Source organism: Protopterus annectens, chromosome 8.part0, assembly GCF_019279795.1.
Source record: "Protopterus annectens isolate FY-2018-M chromosome 8.part0, PAN1.0, whole genome shotgun sequence".
Lineage (NCBI taxonomy): Eukaryota > Metazoa > Chordata > Ceratodontiformes > Protopteridae > Protopterus > Protopterus annectens.
In genome coordinates, this window is record NC_056741.1 from 1,319,251,356 (window position 1) to 1,319,271,458 (window position 20,103).

Genomic DNA, 20,103 nt, shown 5'->3' on the forward strand with positions numbered 1-20,103 from the left:
TCTACCTCTTGGGTGACCCCAGCTGCCGATGAGTTAATCCAGCTAGTCATGCAGCGTGCTTGGCGGAATCCTGACTCTATTGAAACCATTCCCCGGAGACCTGATAAGATTCTTTCTCCCACAGAAGAGCATCCACACTTGTCTAAAGGTTTACCAGTTGACGCTATGGTGGTGGCGGTGGCCACTAAAAAAGATCTAGGGGAAGAAAGTCCTACTTTCACCCACCCAACAGAGAGTCTCGAGCTGTGGACAGGTTGGGAAAGTGAGTCTTTGCTTCAGCGACCTTTGCTGTCAGGTCCCTGAACTACTTGGCACACTTCACGATGCTCCAAAGAGGTCTTATTACTGAGCTTTCTGGATCCCTTGCAGGTCAAGTTTCTGATGAGGCACGGGACAAGGTTGCCTCTCAACTTGCCATCCTTGAATCTATTTCCAAATCGTTCATGAGGTTGCTCTCCCACGCAACCGAAGGGGCAGCCAGAGCTGTGGGTGCAGGCATAGTTATGAGGCGTCATGCCTGGATGCGCATCTGCGACTTCACAGACTCCTTCAAGTCCTCCTTTTTGAACGCCCCTATTAAACCATCTTCCTTATTTGGTTCTAAAGTGAAGGACACGCTAGCCAGATGCAAGCAAGACAGAAAGACTCTGTCTGCCGATGGCCTACGTTTTTTCCAAGCCTCAGCGTTCCTTTTCCAGGAACCAGAGGAGTGGTTAAATCTGGCACAAGAAATCTCCAGGTACTTTCCGAGATGCACGTGGCAAGGATTCCCAAAGAGGCAGAGGAGGTTACAATGGTGGAAGAAACCCCTTTAGGGGCAGAGGGGGTCCGCGAAACCAAGACTCCAGAGATTCCTTCTCTGGGCAATCTTATCAACATTCCTGAAGCATTGCCCGATTGCTTTCCTCTGGAAGCAGTCAGGGCTCATTTTTCTCTGCTCCAAACTGCCTGTCTCTCTATTACAAACGATCAATGGGTGCAGAGAATAATTTCCAGAGGCTACTACATCCCTCTAACCTCCTGTCCAAAACCTACAAAAAAACCTTCCTGATGTTCCACCCAATCAAAGGGAAGAAGCGGCTTCAGAGAGAACAAAGCTGTGTCAAAAAAAAAGTCATCCAACCCAGCCCCTCCAGACCAATGCGGATCCGGGTTTTACTGAAGATTCTTTTTAGTGCTAAAAAAGACCGGGGACTGGAGACCCAGCCTGGATCTCAGCCACTTAAATCAGTTGTGCAAACCAAGTTCCGCATGGTCACTATTCCAATCCATTCTCCCTTTTTTTAAGGGAGGATGTTTGGATGTGCTCGATAGACCTCCGGGATGCGTATTACCACATCAAAATGGAAAAACACTGCAGGAGTCTCCTTCGCTTCCGGCTAGGAGCCAATCATTACCAGTTCCGAGCCCTGCTATTCGGTCTCTCGATGGCCCCCCCAGAGTGTTCACGAAATGTCTAGCAGTGGTGACGGCTCATCTGAGACTTGGATTCCAGGTGTTTCCATATTTGGACGATTGGCTCCTCTCTGCCCCCACCAAGCGTCTTCTGACTATGGCCCTCCGATACACCCTTTCACTAGCAGAGTCCCTGGGAATCACTGTACACTGGGAGAAATCCAACTTAAAACCTACCCAACAGCTGGAATTTATAGGGGCAGTTTTCAATACTCGATCCTGTCTGGTTCTTTACCAGCGCACAGGCTTCAGAGCTTAAGACTGCAAGTGCGTGTGATACTCTGGGATCCATGGCTGCAGCCATTCCAGTAGTTCCTCTGGCAAGGTTGCACATGAGACTGTTACAATGGCTCCTGTTGTCCCAGTGGTTTGCAAATTTTCACCCCCTAAACTCGCAGGTGCTCATAACCAACACTTGCAAGCAAGATCTCCTTTGGTGGATGAAGCGAGATGCAGAACGTTGGTGTCGCCCCTTTCAGCCCCCTCAACCCAATGCCACTGTGACCACGGACACTTCCCTGATAGGATGGGGGGGCATTTTCAGGGAAAGATGGTCCAAGGCACGTGGTCGAGCTTGGAGGCCAACCTGCATATCAGTGTTCTGGAGTTAAGAGCGGTGCTGTTAGCGTTGCAGGCATTACAGCCACTTCTTCCCCCTGGAACGATTACAATTCAGTCAGACAATATGTCTGTAGTCTGTTACATCAACAAACAAGAAAGAACCAAATCCTACCCCCTGTGTCGAGAGGCCATGAGAATTTGGCACTGGGTGATCGCTTCTGACCACTTCCTAATAGCAGCGCACATCCCAGGGAGTTTCAATGTGATTGCGGACAGATTGAGCAGATGCATTCTCCTTTCACACGAGTGCTTTCTCAATCCCAAAGTGACGGCAGAAGTTTTCAGCTAATGGGGCCAGCCCTGCTGCGACCTCTTCGCCTCCCCTACGAACAACAAATGCAGCAGCTACTTTGCCCTCTTTCCCCCAGAGAGGGAGTCCCCGAGAGATGCTTCGACTCATGATTGGCCCACAGGTCTCCTCTACGCCTATCCTCCTATTCCCTTGATACCTCTATTCTTAAAGAAAGCTATTCGGTTGAGATGCAAGGTGATCCTCATTGCCCCATTCTGACCTCGTCAAGTGTGGTTTCCCTTCCTCCGGCCTCATCTGTTGCAGCCTCCATGGATCCTGGACACTCGTCCAGACTTGATTTCTCACCCCCAAGGATTGACTCACCCAAATCTGTCCAGTCTCAAGCTGACAGCTTGGTTTCTCCTCTTCCGTTAGTCGCCAGGCAGGAAGCCCTTTCCTCACCTGTTCGCGATATTATAATGGCCTCCCATAAACCATCCACCAGAAAACTTTATACAGATAAATGGAAAAGGTTTTCTCTATGGTCTAAAGAATGGATGCTAGATCCCTTCTTAGCTCCGGTCTCTGTCATCCTTCAATATCTATCCGAGTTCTTTGAAAACGGAGCATCAGCCTCTACCATATGAGTCCATTTAGCAGCAATTTCCATAACGGATTAGAGGGCACTCCAATTATGTCCATTTGCCTTTGCAAAACCTTTCTCAAAGGAGTGTTTCACAGCAGACCTCCAATTGGGCATCCCTTTTAAAGACGTGGAATCTGTCCCTAGTACTGCAGTCACTGTCACAACCCCCCTTTGAGCCTGCTGCAAAACGTGATCTCAAATTTCTCTCATGGAAATCTCTCTTTTTGGTAGCTCTCACTTCAGCTAGACGGATCTCAGAATTACAGGCCTTATGCATCAAGAAACCTGATGTCCTGACAGAAACCTGGCTAAAACCTCACATTACTAGTGAGCAAATACTCCCTACAGGTTACGGCATACTAAGAGTAGACCGGCTAAACAAAAAAGGAGATGGTGTAGCTATAATATTTAAACAGCATCTAAACATCCAGATCTTAAAATCATCAGCTCCACAAATAGGCAATGAAGAAATAATATATACCAACCTCAAAATTAACCAAAACAAAACCATCAACATAATTGGATGCTACTTCCCACCTGGCCAAAACATCCCTCCACTAGAAAACCTCCTCAGCTGGTCTACCCACCATCTCCCCCAAGAAACTATCATCTTAGGTGATTTCAATATTGACTGGCAATCCTGTTCTGGCAACAATCCAACCCATCATGTACACCTTCATGGCTTCACCCAACTAGTCCAGTCACCAACAAGGATAAATAAAAACTCCAGCAAGCACACTACCCTGGATTGGATACTAGTCAGTAAGAACCCCCAGTCATATATAACAGGCTGCTTATCAGATAGCCTCAGTGATCACTCCCCAACATTCCTACTCAAAAATACCTGTACCAAGCTAAACCTGTCATCTATCGTCAAATACATAAAAAAATAAACTTGAACCCACTCGCATTCATCTCATCCCTCAAAGAATGTAACTGGCATGCTCTAAAGTACCTCAGTCTAGATGACGCAGTTGAATTGTTCAATACTACCTTCCTGAACATCCTTAATTACCATGCCCCCATAAGATTTTCCAGAACCAAAGCACAACCCTCCCCATGGCTACAGAAAACCACTAAGTCAGAAATGAAAAACAGGGATAAAGCCTGGGAGCACTGGCGCAAAACCAGAACCCCCGCAGCTAGACAGAAATTCCTAGAACTACACAATAGAGTCAAAAAGCTAATAAAACGGGACAAATTCCAATACTACCAGTCTGCACTAGACTCCTCACAACACAACCCCAAACAATTCTGGTCCTCCATAAACTCCATCCTCCACCCAGGTAAAGTCAGTACCCCTCCTCCTAACATCCCTCACTCCTCAGAAAATATTGCTACCTCATTCAACACACTTCACCCAAACCATACTATCACTAGCTAAACAACACAACCCCCTCCCCTCCAACCCACACCTTCAACCAGTAATCTCCCCACTGCCTTCTCTTTTCTCCTGTACCTACCTCCAACATAAAAAAACTCTTAACTAAACTTAAAGCCACCAAATTAGCAGCAGACAACCTCCCAAGTGAATACCTACAAATCGCAGCTGATGCTCTGGCCTACCCAGTATCCATCTTGATTAACCGATCTCTGTCAGAAAGTTACGTTCCCACATTGTGGAAAGTCTCACATATAATTCCCCTCCACAAAGGCGGACCCTCTGCAGAACTAACCAATTACCGCCCCATAGCTATTCTCTCTCCACTCTCCAAAATACTAGAGAGATGCATACACTCTCAGGTCTCACACTACCTCCTTACTAACAACCTCCTTTCCAGTACTCAGCATGGTTTCCGACCAAACCATAGCACCACCACTGCCTTACTCTCCTTTACTAACACTATCCTTCAGCATAAAAACAATGGCTATCTCTCCTCTGCTACTTTCCTAGACCTATCTAAAGCATTTGACATGGTCCCACACAAACAACTTATCTCTGTCCTCAATAACCTGTCCTTCTCACAATCAGTCACCAACTGGTTTCAGAGTTACCTGTCTGACCGCCAACAATCCGTTGTGTGGCAGAATGACACATCTCCCCAACTACCTGTCTCCATAGGGGTTCCCCAAGGATCCATCCTTGGACCCCTACTTTTCTCTGTTTACACCAATAATCTAGCCTCTGCCACCAAACATGGCACACTCATCCAATACGCAGATGACTCAACCATCATCTGCTCGGCCCAGTCCCTACCCAAACTGCAAAAAGTCACACAGGAAGCCTTTTCCTCTGTTGAAACTTGGTTATCCGATGCCCAATTAATACTCAACTCAAACAAAACTAAACTACTCATCTTCCAACCCACCAAACATACTCAAAACAACTCTCATTTTAACATCACAGCAAAAGACAACACCACTATATACCCAACTTAACACACAAAATTGCTAGGAGTGGAAATAGACAATAAACTAAAATTTGACATTCACATATCCATGACCATAAAAAGTCCACAAAAAACTAGGAGCATTATACAGAAATAAACAATTTCTCACCAAAGCAGCAAAGATTTCAATAGCAAATTCCCACCTTATCTCCACCCTACTTTATGCCTCTCCAGTATATACCAACCTAAGGCAATGTGATCTAAACAAGCTAGAGACCTGCTACAACAAAATCGCCAAATTCACCACAGGGGCATCCTACCGTAGTCACCACTGTCTCTCACTTGCTGAACTGGACTGGCTTGAACTCCCTCACCTCCTTCAGTGGTATCAACTCTCACTCGCCTACAAACTAGTAAACCATCCACTAAATGTCCCATCCCTCCAGAATCTACTCCAACCCTATCGCACCACCAGACCACTAAGATCCAGCAACAAAAATCACTTGCAGATCACTAAAGCCAATAACTCTGCTGGTGAAGCACTATTCTCTTGCGCCATAGCCAAATTATGGAACTCACTCCCACCCACAATTACCTCCGTGCCATCATGCACCAACTTCAAAACTTTATTAAAAGCGCACCTAAAAACATGCTGGCTATGCCCTTGCAACTCCCACTCTAATATCATCCATCCCATCCAACTACTACCTTTCTTTCACCTCCACTAACTACCTTGATGATAGCAAGCTCAGATGCTCATAAGCCTAGTACTTATTATACAGCAGGAACTTCTCATTGTTACATTTGTTAAGGCCTGTTAGTACTTCACAGATAATAATTCTAGTTGTCTACTGATGTACTATGTTCTTCATCTGTAAATATGTTGTAAGTAATTTCTATGTTAAATTGTTAATACTTCACAGATAACGATTCTAGTTGTCTACTGATGTACTATGTTCTTCATCTGTAAATATGTTGTAAGTAATTTCTATGTTAAATTGTTAATCGCTATGTAATCCAATGTAACTACAGTCTGTTTATTTTACTGTGGAGCTTTTCTCCCCGGGCCTCCTCTGAAAATGGACCCAGTCGGACACTCCCGGTCAACAAATTTAAATAAATAAAAATAAGAAACCATACCTAATATTTCATAAAGACAGAGTTTCTCTACGTACTAATCCATCTTTTCTCCCCAAAATAGTTTCTGATTTTTCTGTGAATCAATCCGTCGAGCTTCCAGTGTTTTTCCCGAAGTATTCGAATAAAGGAGAATACTGCCTGCACTCCTTGGATATGCATAGGCAACTATGTTTTTACCTAGACAGGACTAAATCTATCCGCAAGACAGACCAACTTTTCATTTCATTCTCTGGTCCAAGAATGGGATATGCGGTTTCAAAAGTCACTTTATCAAAGTGGCTCAGAGATTGTATTTCTTTTTCATATTCATGTGCAAACCAGCCTAGACCTCACAACATCAAAGCACATTCAACTAAAGCTATAGCAACCTCTGTAGCCTTTCACTCCAGAGCCTCTATGGCCGACATTTGCGCAGCAGCCATTTGGGCTAAACCACACACTTTCATCAAACATTGCAAGTTTGATATGGTCTCCAGGGGAAGAGCGGCCTTTGGCTCAATGGTGCTCAGGAATGTTCTTCCATAAGGGCCACCCAGGTTTCTCAGGTAGCTTAGGATTCTGTCCCATCGGTGATGAATGGAAAGAAGATTAACAACATCAAATAAAGAAGTTGTGTTATCATAACATTCCATTTGTGTTGTTGATCTTCTTCCATTCATCACACCCCACTCTCCTTCCCCACCAAAGGCTCCTGGTGGATTTCGTGGGTCCTTGTGGTGTGTCAGGGTTTTTGCGTAGAAATGGACTCTGCTTTATTTCTATATGTCTTATGCAAACTTGATCTGAGGTAACAGGGAGAAGGGCGTTGTGGGTAGCAGCTTAGCTTGAGAGGTTTTTGATGTACGCATGCTTGGTATTAGGCCGATACGACCCATCAGTGATGAATGGAAGAAGATCAACAACACAGATGGAAAGTTATGGTAAGACATAACTTCTTTTATTAAGCACGCCGGGTCCTCCCTTGACCTAGCCTGTACAACAGTATGATGGTTTCCCCCCTCTCTGGTATAGATACCTGGTGCATATACAAATGAGCATTCCTTGTCTATGGCTTCTGACCCAGCTACATTAAGTAGAATAAATGCCTTTGTATGGTTATCTTTATCACAAAATGCAGCCTGTATGAATGTGTACTCTTACTCAAACACTTTCCAGTTCTCAGTAATATTACTGTCAAACATAAGTGCACTGGGTTTTCGAAATCAGTCTTCCATGCCCACAAAATGTATACAAATACACTGAAAATGTGGCCCTTGTAATTATGTACGAACAAACAGTTTTGTGAGCTTGTAACAGCATCCAAATGCACATTAAACTCTTCAAACTACTTTACTTAGTGAAATATGCTCTGTAATGGCTGTACTGTGCGAAACATGCCCTGTGATGGCTATACCTTTGCAAATTCGCATGTTTGTGCAGTGTTACAGTAAAGCTAACACTTTATACACTTCTGATAACTCTGATATCTTTGCTTAATGTGGAAATGCGGTCGCTTCCCTTTATTTTATTAGTTTTATGCAATTTGGACTTTTTCAAACATTTCCCATAGTAATTTGAATATTTTTATCAATATCATACATATCTGTGTATGCAAATGTCATTTAACGCGTTCTGTATGCACCATTTCATATTATGCAAAAGAAATAGTGCTGAGCAAGTTTTAGTACCTGAAATTCATTTCTGACCGGTTTTGTGAAGTTTACACATTTTGGAGATGATCGGCTCATCTATATTTCCCCAGCTCTCTAAGCAAGTGCCTCTAGTCATTTTACCCAACGTTTTACCCAAGCTGCCTTCAACTTCATGCCTCTTGGATATGTCTGTTCTGATTCCTTGTCCTTTAGACATGCTACTTCTGACACCATATCGCTCTTTCATCTCTTAACACGTATAACAAAATAGCTGTAGTTTTCATTTAGATGCTTTAATGCATAGGAACACATCAGGATGGATAGCAGCATCATTAAATACGACCGAACTAGTTAACAGACAGACCTTATATACATACATGCTTACATCTCAACTGCTTACTACAAAATGGCACTGTAGCTTGCACGTGCTCGGTATTTATAGACTTGTGAAAGCCCTTGGATAGCTTCTTAAAAGTATGTATGCACACATTGATCTACAATAGGTTTCCTTTTAAAAGTACTTGCTAAAGTGCAAGTTCAGGCATCGCGCTAACATTATTCTCAAGTATTTGTTTGGTGTAAAACCTTGGATTGCTTTCTGATCATTTAGTATTCTTACTAGTTTAGGATGAAAAATCTTGTGCAAAGGTAATTGATACTTTACTTTCTAAATTTGCTAGTTCTCAAGCTGTGCTTTACAACAAAAAACAGCTGCATGTATTATGGAGGGCACTGATTGTGTATAAGAACTTACTATTGCTCCAGATTACAGTACTGATGAATACAGATTGTGTGGGTATTGTTTATGACACAGGGATATGAAACATCATATCTGATGTTGTCCTTTTCATTCTTCCTCATCACATGGGTTCGGATTTGAAGGAAAAATGAAAATGGACAACAGAGATGCCTAGTTATGGTGAGTACATAACTTTTAATTGACCTTGTTTGCATTACTGAGCATTTATTAATATTAAATTCTGCAATTATTTTGGGGACTATAGCCATTGAATGTCCTGATAAGACTGTAGTATATTAGCCACCTACATCCTGGTGGTTACAGATCTCATCTTAGTCATCTTTAAACGTAGTGCACCAGAATTTAGTTGAATCTGTGGCAGTCAGTATAAGCACATTAAAAAAGAAAAATCCAAAGACTTATTCCTGGAGAGTGTTATTTCTGTGACAAAGTAAATGCCATGTGTTATTTTTTGTTTTCCAACACGATTGAGTTATTATCCTCTTCTCTAAGGCTGTGTGATACCAGAGTTGAAATGTATACATCTTGTAGGGTATGATAGACTTGGCCTCCTACAGAAATATTTATTGCAAGTTAGTGTTTCAGTTTATTTATCTTAACATTTATTTTCCTGTGGATGCTCCATTCTTTTGATATTGTTTCTGGGTAATTGTGTATTTTAGAATTTAATTTTCGAACAGTAGAACTTGGGTGCTACCTACTGAAACTTATCAAGCAGGATGACATCATTATCTCCCCAAACTTATTTGTGTAACATCATGTAATCCTTGCTCCTTTCCCAATTACAGATAATCTGAAAATCTCTGACTTTGGCCTGGCAACTGTTTTCAGACATAGTGGGAGAGAACGTTTGCTGAACAAGATGTGTGGAACTCTTCCATATGTTGCACCAGAACTGTTGAAGGCAAAGGAGTTCCATGCTGAACCTGTTGATGTCTGGTCTTGTGGAATTGTTTTAACAGCCATGCTAGCAGGAGGTAGGAACAGTTGTGTTTTTTTTCCCATTATATACAAAGTAAAAGAACAACATGTAAAAAAAAAATGCTGGTTTCTTGCTCTTTAGCTGTGCAGAGCATTGTGTGCTAGCTACTCTGTTTAAATGTAATGGTGCCTGTTGAGCGATAAGTTGTCTAATATTTTGGGGAGAGAGTGCCTTGTACTTCTATAGGTATGGTAATCCCTGCCATTGGTTGAAAAAAAAAATCCCATTACGCCTGCTTCTTAAGAAGAGTAATTTATCATATAACTTCCCTGCTCTACTTCAGAGGCATCTCATTCACTGTGAACCCCTTCAGTCCTACTTTTTTTCTAGTGTTCAAAACTCTGTTAATTCTGTAGACATGGTCATTTTTATGCTACAGGCCATTGGGTGTGCTTCATTTCCTGGCATTCAGCGCCTGCAGAGGTTTCTTATGCTTCCACCAAAGTATGCATAAGTGTCAGACTCTTCTGTCTGTAAGCACTAAAGTTTGCATATGTTAGCATCTACAAGCCTCACTTGAGATACAAATACAGAGCAGGTGCTGCATTCAGCATCCTTACTGTGCCTCTATCATTCCCAAGCTGCATGCTGTTGCGTACAGTATCATCCCTCTGCCAGTTTGGTAGTATGCAGTGTTGTTTTTCATAAACTAAAGAGTTGTAATTTCTCTTGTGGCAGTTTAAAATTGGTTATAGTGTCATTCCTGATGCTCATATGTCTAAATTCTCAGACTTTCTTGATTCTCAACCATGTTTTCTCATCTAATTTTATGGGTAGCATGGAGGCGGAATCCATATATGTTTGAGGCTGTACATGCATGGTGTTCATGAATCGGTGCTTGCCTTTGGAGTGTAGCCTGGTGCTGTTTACACAGTGATAACTGAAAACATCCACACTTACTTTATTGCAAGTGTGAACTGTCAATTTTTTAACATCTCATTTCCATATACCATCAGCAGTCAAATGTTTGCACTTTGTGTGCAGGGTTTCTTTTGTTTCAGCGGTTTCTTGATGTACTGTGATGTCTAATGCTTCAGTATCTTTAGTAAAGTAGGGTATCTAGATTTTAAGCGAAATATCCCATGTACCTAATTTGATTCTCAATGCTGCACTTTATTTATAGAGCTGCCTTGGGACCAACCCACTGAGAGCTGCCACGAGTACAGTGATTGGTTAGAGAAGAAGTCCTTCCTGACACCATGGAAGAAGATCGATACATTGCCTCTGGGTAACATGTCTTTCAGCAGTGTCCTCTAATTGAACATCTCTAATCTTATACTTAAATGTTTACTGCATTGTGTTATGCACAATTCTTACCTGGCTGAGTGTTGGCATCCATCTATAAGTAAAACCGACTGTTTGGTAAAACACCCAAGAATGTTAATGATCTGGAAATGTGCTAGAAAAATCTTTGTGCTTGCTTTGAGATTACGATACAGGCATTGTGCTCATATAAAAACACTTTGCTATTTGATGTCTAGTTGTACTTCTACAGTTTGGTGGAGTTTTACAAATTCTAAAATTCTAGCTTTTAAGTTTATGTATGCATGTAGTTGTGTGTTATGCTTTGCTTGACCATCCAGCATGTAAGTATTGATTAATGAAATGTGAGCTCATGGTGTGGGTACTTTAAGGTACTGTTCTTGTCATTGAATAATAGAGGTACATGAAGGTCAAGTCAAGAGTAGTAATCCAAACGAGCATTTGATAAAAAAAAAAAAATGTAAGGTCTGGTGATCTTAGAGTTAGTTATGTTATTGGGTGTACAAGTGGTGAAGCCCCCTGCAGTGGGAGTGTGATGGGCTTTTATTAGATGCCTTTTCAGTCTGTTAGTTTCAGGTGAAAGGGCGTTAAGTGTATTTCTCACTGCAGATGCGTACAATATCCTTTTTTAAAGTATTATTGCATGTATGTATGTATGCTATCAGTATTGTTACATGAATAGTTGAAATAAGCCCCTGTTTTTTTTCTTATGGTAGTGTTTGTATAGAGGTGTTTAATTTCCTCACTTCCCAAGTGATGCAGTATTTCTAGCACAGATGTGGGGGAGCAGGGTGCTACACACCCTACTTTTGACCTTGCAGCAAGGTATGTACAAGTGAAGTGCACCTACTGATGCAAGCTGAACATTTTTGATTACCATATTAATTCTGTATAGCCGCTTGGCTCTGCCTACTTGAAATATAAGTGGTTCTGAATGGTGTCATCTTCAAACTATGCAGTATTAATGATTCTTGGGGGTGTGCATAAAACTACCGAGCACACACTGTGCCCAAGTTGCTTGCCAGCAGAACCCAGATTTGTAGTTCTTGAAATTAATATTTTTTCTTACTCGTTAGTAATGCAATTCAGCTTGACTACTACTGTTTAGATAATCCAGAACATTTTAAAAACATGTATTTATGGTGCAGGACAAGGAACACTGTAGTTTTGAATTTCATTTTACAGTTGTAATAGGTAGAATGAATTTAGTGTTCTTTAAGGAGCAGCATGATGGCTCTGTGGTTAAGACCTCATACCAGAGGGTCCAGAATTCTTCCAGATCTCCAGTCACTGTATGGAGTTTGCATGCTCTCCATGTTTCTGTGTGGGTTTTCTCCAAGTATTCAGGTTTTCTCACACCTCCCAAAAGCATATATTCTTTGACTACTAGGAACATATCCATGTATGTTGCATTTATCCCTGCCCTTGGGCCCACAATGATGAATTCACTTACAAGTTAACAAGTGAATACAAATTCTGCTAAGTTACTGCTCTCTTCCCAGCAGTTTTTACAAAATCTTCCTGAGGAATCATTTTTAAAAGAAGTGATGAAATGCCCAGTTTACCGCGATATGATGTTAAGTTGTCAATCTCACCTTCATTCTTGCTGGATGGGTTCGGAGCCGATCCTCGGCTCCGACTCGGCACTTGCTAAGCTCGAGAGCTAATTTTACCAGCTCGAGGCAACCCTATATCCCATGATGCAAGGCGGAGACTACCCAGATCTCGTTTGCTGCTTCGCTAACGAGGTGCCTTCTTTTACCAGCTCCAGGTAAGTGACTAAATTTGAGACTTTCGTCTACCCCCCTTTAAATTTATATATATATATATATATATATATATATATATATATATATATATATATATATATATATATATATGTTTTTTGTTAACCTTAACGCTTACTTTAACCCTATTCCTGTTAGTGTTCCTTTTTTTTCGAGTTATTTATCCCCTTTCCCTAGCTTAGGCCTTAGGCCTTCCCCTCCCTAAATTTTTTCCTGTCAGGGATTGTTTGTGTATGACTGTGTGTTATCCCTGTTTATTTTAAATTGTTGGATTGGGTGTTTTTGTGTGTGTGTGTTAGTGTATTGTGTTTCCTCGACACAGTTATGTCGAAGGACACTAAGGTCTCAGGCTTCAAGAAGTGTGACTCGTGCTGTCAGAAGATGTCTCTGACAGATGGTCACACTTCTTGTGTTTATTGCCTGGGACCTTTGCACCTGCAGGACTCTTGTGCTATCTGTCATGCCTTCAGCCCAGGAGTCCTGCAGGAGCGAAGAAATAAGTTGATATTAAGGGGCTTATTAAAGCCAGAGAGCTCCCCGACTAAGTCGGCGCCGGGGAAGCCCTCGAAACCTGTTAAGTCTTCGGCTGAGAGTTCCAAGCCGTCAGCTTCTGGTTCACCCTCACCAGGGTCGAGATCGGCTCCGGCCGGAGCCGATCCTTCCATCTTAGCAGTCTCAGTATCGGCTCCATCCGGCGCCGATACTGCCCAATCCAGACATTCAGTGTTGGCTCCGGCTGGAGCCGACGTATCCTCGGCTCTGTTGGCTCCATCGATCTCAAAAAAGAGATCTCGATCCCCTTCATTAGAGTCGATACGTTCGGCTCCGAGATCACCCCTGCTCTCGGAGCGGAGCCATCGGAGCCGTTCTTCTCGGTCGTCCAGGCTGTCTGATCACGACCTCGAGAGAGTGGTGAGTAGACTATTAAAGTCTCAGGCATTGGCCCAAATACTCCGTAGCCCATCTCAACAGACGGTAGCTATTTCACATCCACCAAACATTCCTCCTTCGACTCTCTTACAGAGCTCGGAGCCGGAGCTCCTCGGAACAGTCACCGTTGTAGCTTCGGAGCTGATACCACCCCTTTCGGCTCCGTCGTCCTCTGCTCCGATTTCCTCCTTGAGGCCTTCATTGGAGGGATCTGGGCGTTTGGTCTCTGTCGTCGGCCCCGAGGGAGCGAGTGGCATCGGACCCTTGTCCGACCCCGTTCTCCCTCTCGGAGCTTCGGCGTTGGTGAGCTTGGCCCCGACATCTGCCTCGGAGCCTTCCCTCTCGGTGAGGCCTAGGGTTCCTATCTCTTCGGAGCGGGAACTTTCTGGTCTCTCTGACGGGGGAGCCTTCGAGGTGATGAGGAGTGTACTAGCCCGTGGGCTTAGTCAAAGGACAGTTCCATCAGCTCCTCCCACTACAGTGCCTGCTGATGTCTCTTCCCACTCTCTTGCTCCCGGACCCAGAGATCCAACGCCTCAGGTTTCACCATTGGGAATATCTTCCTCTTCCGAGGCTTCTCCTGATCCATCAGGTGAACCCCCACGTAAGAGGACATGTAAGAGGAAACATCTAGACTCCCCTGAGTCTACTACATCTGATACTGACCTGGATGAGTCGGAGGGATCCCCAAGGTCCTCCTCTGAGGATGTCTCATTCTCAGACATCCTTGAACTCCTTAAGCAGAGGGGGAACTGGCCCTCCCTTAATCCTTCCGAGGACGAGTCAGTATACCTGGAGGCGTTCGGATCTCGACCCTCCACCTCCTGGGTGTCTCTGCCTTTCGACCCTCTTATGGAGATAGTGGCTCGGAAGGCGTGGATGGCTCCAGATTCGGTGGAACCTATCCCTAGGAGGCCTTCAAAATTCATTACGGCCCCACTAGATAGACCATATTTAACAAAGGGTGTCCCAGTTGATGCCATGGTGGTGGCTGCTGCCACCAAGAAGGAACTAGCTGATCCTTCAGTACCTGTCCATCCTCCTAACAAGGATTCTAGGACTATGGACAGGTATGGCAAGCGGATTTTTTCTTCAGCGACTTTTGCCATGAGATCACTGAACTACTTATGCCACTTCACCCGCCTTCAAAGAGATGTTCTTAAAGAGTTGGGAGAAGTTTTACAGGATCCGTCAGCTGCTGGTCTCAGGATAAGATTAGCTCACAGCTAGGAATCCTTAACTCCATTGTTAACTCCTCCATGCGGCTCATTTCTTATGCAGCCGATGGAGCGAGTAGGGCCGCAGGCACAGGAGTGGCTTTAAGGCGTCAGTCCTGGATGCGGCTTTGTAATTTTGCAGACCCCTTTAAGGCGTCCTTCACAAACTCCCCCTTTGATGGTTCGACCTTGTTCGGACCTCAAGTGAAAGACACTTTGACTAGATGCGAACAAGATGGCAAGACTCTTTCTGCCGTAGGAGTCCGTTTCTCCACCCCTTCAAGACCTTACCCCAAAGGACAGAAGGGAGGGAAAATGTGGTTCCGCAAATCTCAAGGAGTCACGCCTGACGCACTAAGTCAGTTTACCCCCAGAGGCAGAGGGGGTAACAATAATAGACGCCGCCCTAGGGGCAGAGGGGGTCCACAGAATCCGGGTAGCAGAGAGCCTCTTTCTGACAAACCCTTCCAGCATCCCTGAGATGTTGCCCGATTGCCTTCGGAGGCAGTCGGGGGAAAATTATCGCTGTACCCAATAGCCTGGCTTTCCCTTTCTCAAGACAAATGGGTACAGTCGATTATATCCGAGGGTTACAAAATTCCCTTTATTCAAACCCCAATTCAACAAAAGGGAACCCTTGAAGATGTTCCACCCGGTCTAAGGGAACTAGCAGTACTAGAAATATCAAAACTGCTAGTAAAAAGAGCCATCCAGCCAGTCCCAGCAGACCAAATAGGATCCGGAATCTACTCAAGGTTCTTTTTAGTTCCAAAAAAGACAGGGGACTGGAGACCAATATTAGATCTGAGCAAACTGAACAAGTTTGTAAAGAAATCAAGATTCCGGATGGTCACGCTTCAGTCCATTATGCCCTTTCTGGGCAAGGACAATTGGATGTGCTCGATAGATCTTCAAGATGCGTACTATCACATAAAAATTCACAGACGCTCCAGAAGATTTCTCCGCTTTCGGCTGGGGACCAGTCACTTCCAATTCAGAGCCCTGCCCTTTGGACTCACTACAGCCCCCAGAGTGTTCACCAAATGTATGGCAGTGGTTACGGCTCACCTGAGACGTCAAGGATTCCAGGTGTTTCCATATCTATACGACTGGCTCCTCACTGCCACCACCAGGCATCAGCTTCTCCAAGCCAGAGATTACACCATTCACATTTGCAGAGGGCTAGGAATTTCTATAAATTTCGAAAAATCTGCCTTGTCGCCTTGTCAATCTATTACTTTTATAGGCGCAAGATTGGACACCGTACAACTTTCAGCAAAGTTAACAGACCAAAGGATCTTGAACATTCAAAGACACATCCAGGTGATTCTTCTCAGCAACAAAATTCAGGCCAGATTTGCTCTGAAGGTATTAGGTCTTATGGCGGCCGCCATAACACTTCTTCCCCTTGCCCGCTTTTGCATGCGTCTTCTACAATGGATGCTATTCACCCAATGGTCTTTTCAACAACTTCCCATGCGTCACGAGATCATAGTAACTCCAACTTGCAAAAGACATCTGACTTGGTGGATATCGTCCCCTCAAGTCCATCAAGGCAGACCTTTTGTTCCTCTTGCCCCGGTTGCCACGGTTACATCGGACGCCTCCCTGATCGGGTGGGGGGGGGGCATTATCAGGGCAGAATGGTCCATGGCACTTGGCAACCTTTCGAGTACCATCTGCACATAAATGTCCTGGAGATGAGAGCGGTGCTTTTAACGTTAGTAAATCCAAAAAACAAATGCTTGGTGCTGATACCCCAACCAGAGAACAACGATTAAGAAGCCACAAAAACAAAAGAACTCTGGAACGGTGCTGTTATGTATCCAAAAATTTAATAAAACTCTGCCATAAAAAACATACAAACTTCTGAGAGGTAAGCGCTTTCGGGTGTTAACCCTTCATCAGTCTGATGAAGGGTTAACACCCGAAAGCGCTCTCAGAAGTTTGTATGTTTTTTACGGCAGAGTTTTATTAAATTTTTGGATACATAACAGCACCGTTCCAGAGTTCTTTTGTTTTTGTGGTGCTTTTAACGTTGCAAGCCCTCAACGACTCTCTTCCCCTGGGAACTATTGCAATCCAAACGGACAATATGTCCACAGTGTGGTATATAAACAAACAGGGCAGAACCAAGTCCTATTCACTGTGTCGAGAGGCTCTCAGACTTTGCCAATGGGCAATCTCTTCTCACCAGTTTCTGATAGCAACGCACATCCCCGGGAAATCCAACATCATAGCGGACAGATTGAGCAGAGCTATTCTCATGCCTCACGAGTGGTCTCTCAAACAATCAGTGACGGAAGAGATTTTTCAGAAGTGGGGCCTTCCTTGCTGCGACCTTTTCGCTACACCTCAAAACAGCAAATGCCCAGACTTCTTCTCTCTCTTCCCCCTTCCAGGCCATCCCCCCAGAGACGCTCTAACCCAAGATTGGCCCCGGGAACTTCTTTATGCTTTTCCCCCTTTTCCGCTGATACCTCAGCTAATTCAGAAAGCAACCGCTTTGAGAGCCAAGTTGATTCTCATTGCCCCTTATTGGCCTCGACAGATATGGTTTCCGTTCCTACATCATTATCTCTTGGTACAGCCATGGCATCTGGACCCAGTTCCAGATCTTCTGACCCACCAGTCGGGTCAACTGCACCAATCCATACCTTCTCTCAACCTCACTGCTTGGTTGCTCCACTTCCATCCTTAGCCAGGCTTCCTATGATTTCTAATCCTGTCCGGGATATCATAGTAGCTTCCCTAAAATCTTCTACCAGAAAGATTTACACTAGTAAATGGCGACATTTCTCTTTCTGGGCAAAAGCTAGGAACATAGACCCCTGTATTGCTCCAATTCATTCGGTATTGGACTTCCTAGCTGAGATGTTTCATTCAGGATCCTCTTCTTCCACAGTGAAAGTTCAACTGGCAGCCATTTCAAATTTTCATATAGGCCTTTTGGACCACAACATTATGTCACATAAACTTTGAAAGGCATTCCTTCGAGGTATCTTTTTACCGAAACCTCCGATTAGAGACCCCCCACCACAGTGGGATCTAAATTTAATTTTAACATCCTTGATTCTTCCCCCTTTTGAACCTGCAGCTGCCTGTTCTTTGAAATTGCTTTCTTGGAAGACACTTTTTCTAGTCGCCATTACCTCTGCCAGGAGAGTATCTGAGCTTCATGCTCTCTGCATTCGTCCTCCATATTTAATATTCCACAAAGATAGGGTATCTCTAAGGACTAATCTGTCTTTCTTACCAAAAGTGGCATCGCAGACGAACCTAAATCAATCCATTGATCTTCCAGTGTTTTTCCCGAATTATTCTGATAGAGCGGAACAAAAGTTACATTGTCTTGATGTTCTCCGCCAGCTCAGATATTATCTGGACAAAACTAAAATTTTTAGGAAATCTGATCAACTGTTTCTATCCTATGCAGAGAACAGGAAAGGCCTTCCAGTTTCCAAGGTAACTTTATCTAGATGGCTGTCTTCTGTGATCACTTACATTTATCAGCTCAGAGGCAAAGAGTTGATTTCTAAGCCAAAAGCCCATTCTACCAGAGCTCTAGCTACATCTACAGCTTTTCAAGCTAGACTTCCAATAGACACTATTTGTGCAGCAGCTACATGGGCCTCTCCTCATACCTTTGTTTCACATTACAAATTAGACTTGGCCTCCAGAGACAGAGCGAATTTTGGTTCCACCGTTCTCAAGAGTCTATTCCATTGAGCCACCCAGGATAGGGGTGCTAGGGACGCAGTCCCATCCAGCAAGAATGAAGGCGAGATTGACAACTTAACATTTAGACATTATGTACCTACCATAACGTTCCATGTTAGTTGTCTTCTCTCGCCTTCTTTCTTGCGTCCCGCCCTCCATCCCCCTAGCCTGGTCAGACCGGGAAGATTATGCATCTTCTATTAAGAGGTTATTCCCTTTTCTAGCTGTTCAACTTCTAGTGTCACTAGATTAGGTTGATCCTTTCTAGAGGGTTATGATGTTATTTAGTATTGTTATTTTTCTTCCTCCTCTTCAGTTGGAAGAAAATATTACTATTTCTTTAGCTACCAAACGAGATCTGGGTAGTCTCTGCCTTGCATCATGGGATATAGGGTTGCCTCGAGCTGGTAAAATTAGCTCTCGAGCTTAGCAAGTGCCGAGTTGGAGCCGAGGATCGGCTCCGAACCCATCCAGCAAGAAAGAAGGTGAGAGAAGACAACTAACATGGAACGTTATGGTAGGTACATAACTTCTAATTTAGATACTTTGAAGAAACAGACAGGCATATAAAATCCTTTTCCTGAGGGATCATGCAATTCTGTGAACTGGTCATCTTCCGCAGCAGCTGTTGAATTAAATTGCAGTTTCCTGCTGATGAGAATTGTAATATAATGAATGAACCTTCACAAATGGTGATATTTTTTGCTAATCGAGATTGAATCCCACTGTTTTATGTGCACTTTTCTTTTGATTCTCTTAATTATGATCCTTTTCCTCAAGGAATGCAACTGGAAGGACATGAATGTTTAAGAAGTTGGTAAAGCTCAAACCTATTTAATCCACTGATATGGAAATTCCTAATCTGTATTGCCACCGTGGGATTTAAGATGAAAGGGAAGTTTAGTGAAGAGCTGTACAGGTTTTGTGGGGGGGGCAGGCCACATGTGTTTTACTTTTCTAAGCACTCTGGTTGGATTTGTTGTACTTCCTTTCAGCATTCTTATGTAGACTGCTTTCTAGTTGCCATAGTTTGAATCATTGGAAGTAATTACAAGGGCAAATCAGGTGGTAAAAAATGTTGCCTGTGGTGAAGCTGTAAATTCTTAACAGCCACTTTATGGTCATGAACTCTTTAATACATATTGTACAAAGTCTGAAAGTGATCCTGCTAATCTGCAAGGAAAGCTGATTTTACAGGTGATAGTTATTCATTTGGTAGAAAATACGTAGTTCATATGATTGAATTTAATCTGCTAATTTCTGGTTATTCACATCCCCTTCTGTACTCTGAGCTCCTAGCTGAAAACATGACTGGCTTTTGATTTTTAATTGCCAATTAATTGCTACCGTGTTGCACTACGGTTGTGGAAGTGAACACAACAACTGAGT

The 20,103-nt window shown here is 43.6% G+C and overlaps 1 protein-coding gene across 1 annotated transcript in view; it reads left to right on the forward strand.

Annotated features, from left to right (window-relative positions):
- CHEK1 (checkpoint kinase 1) overlaps positions 1-20,103 on the forward strand; it is a 416,400-nt gene that overhangs the window by 162,906 nt on the left and 233,391 nt on the right. Inside the window, exons 6-7 of the mRNA XM_044080846.1 lie at positions 9,604-9,792; positions 10,921-11,025. Of these exons, the coding sequence (XP_043936781.1) occupies positions 9,604-9,792; positions 10,921-11,025 (294 nt within the window). The remainder of the gene's footprint in view (positions 1-9,603; positions 9,793-10,920; positions 11,026-20,103) is intronic.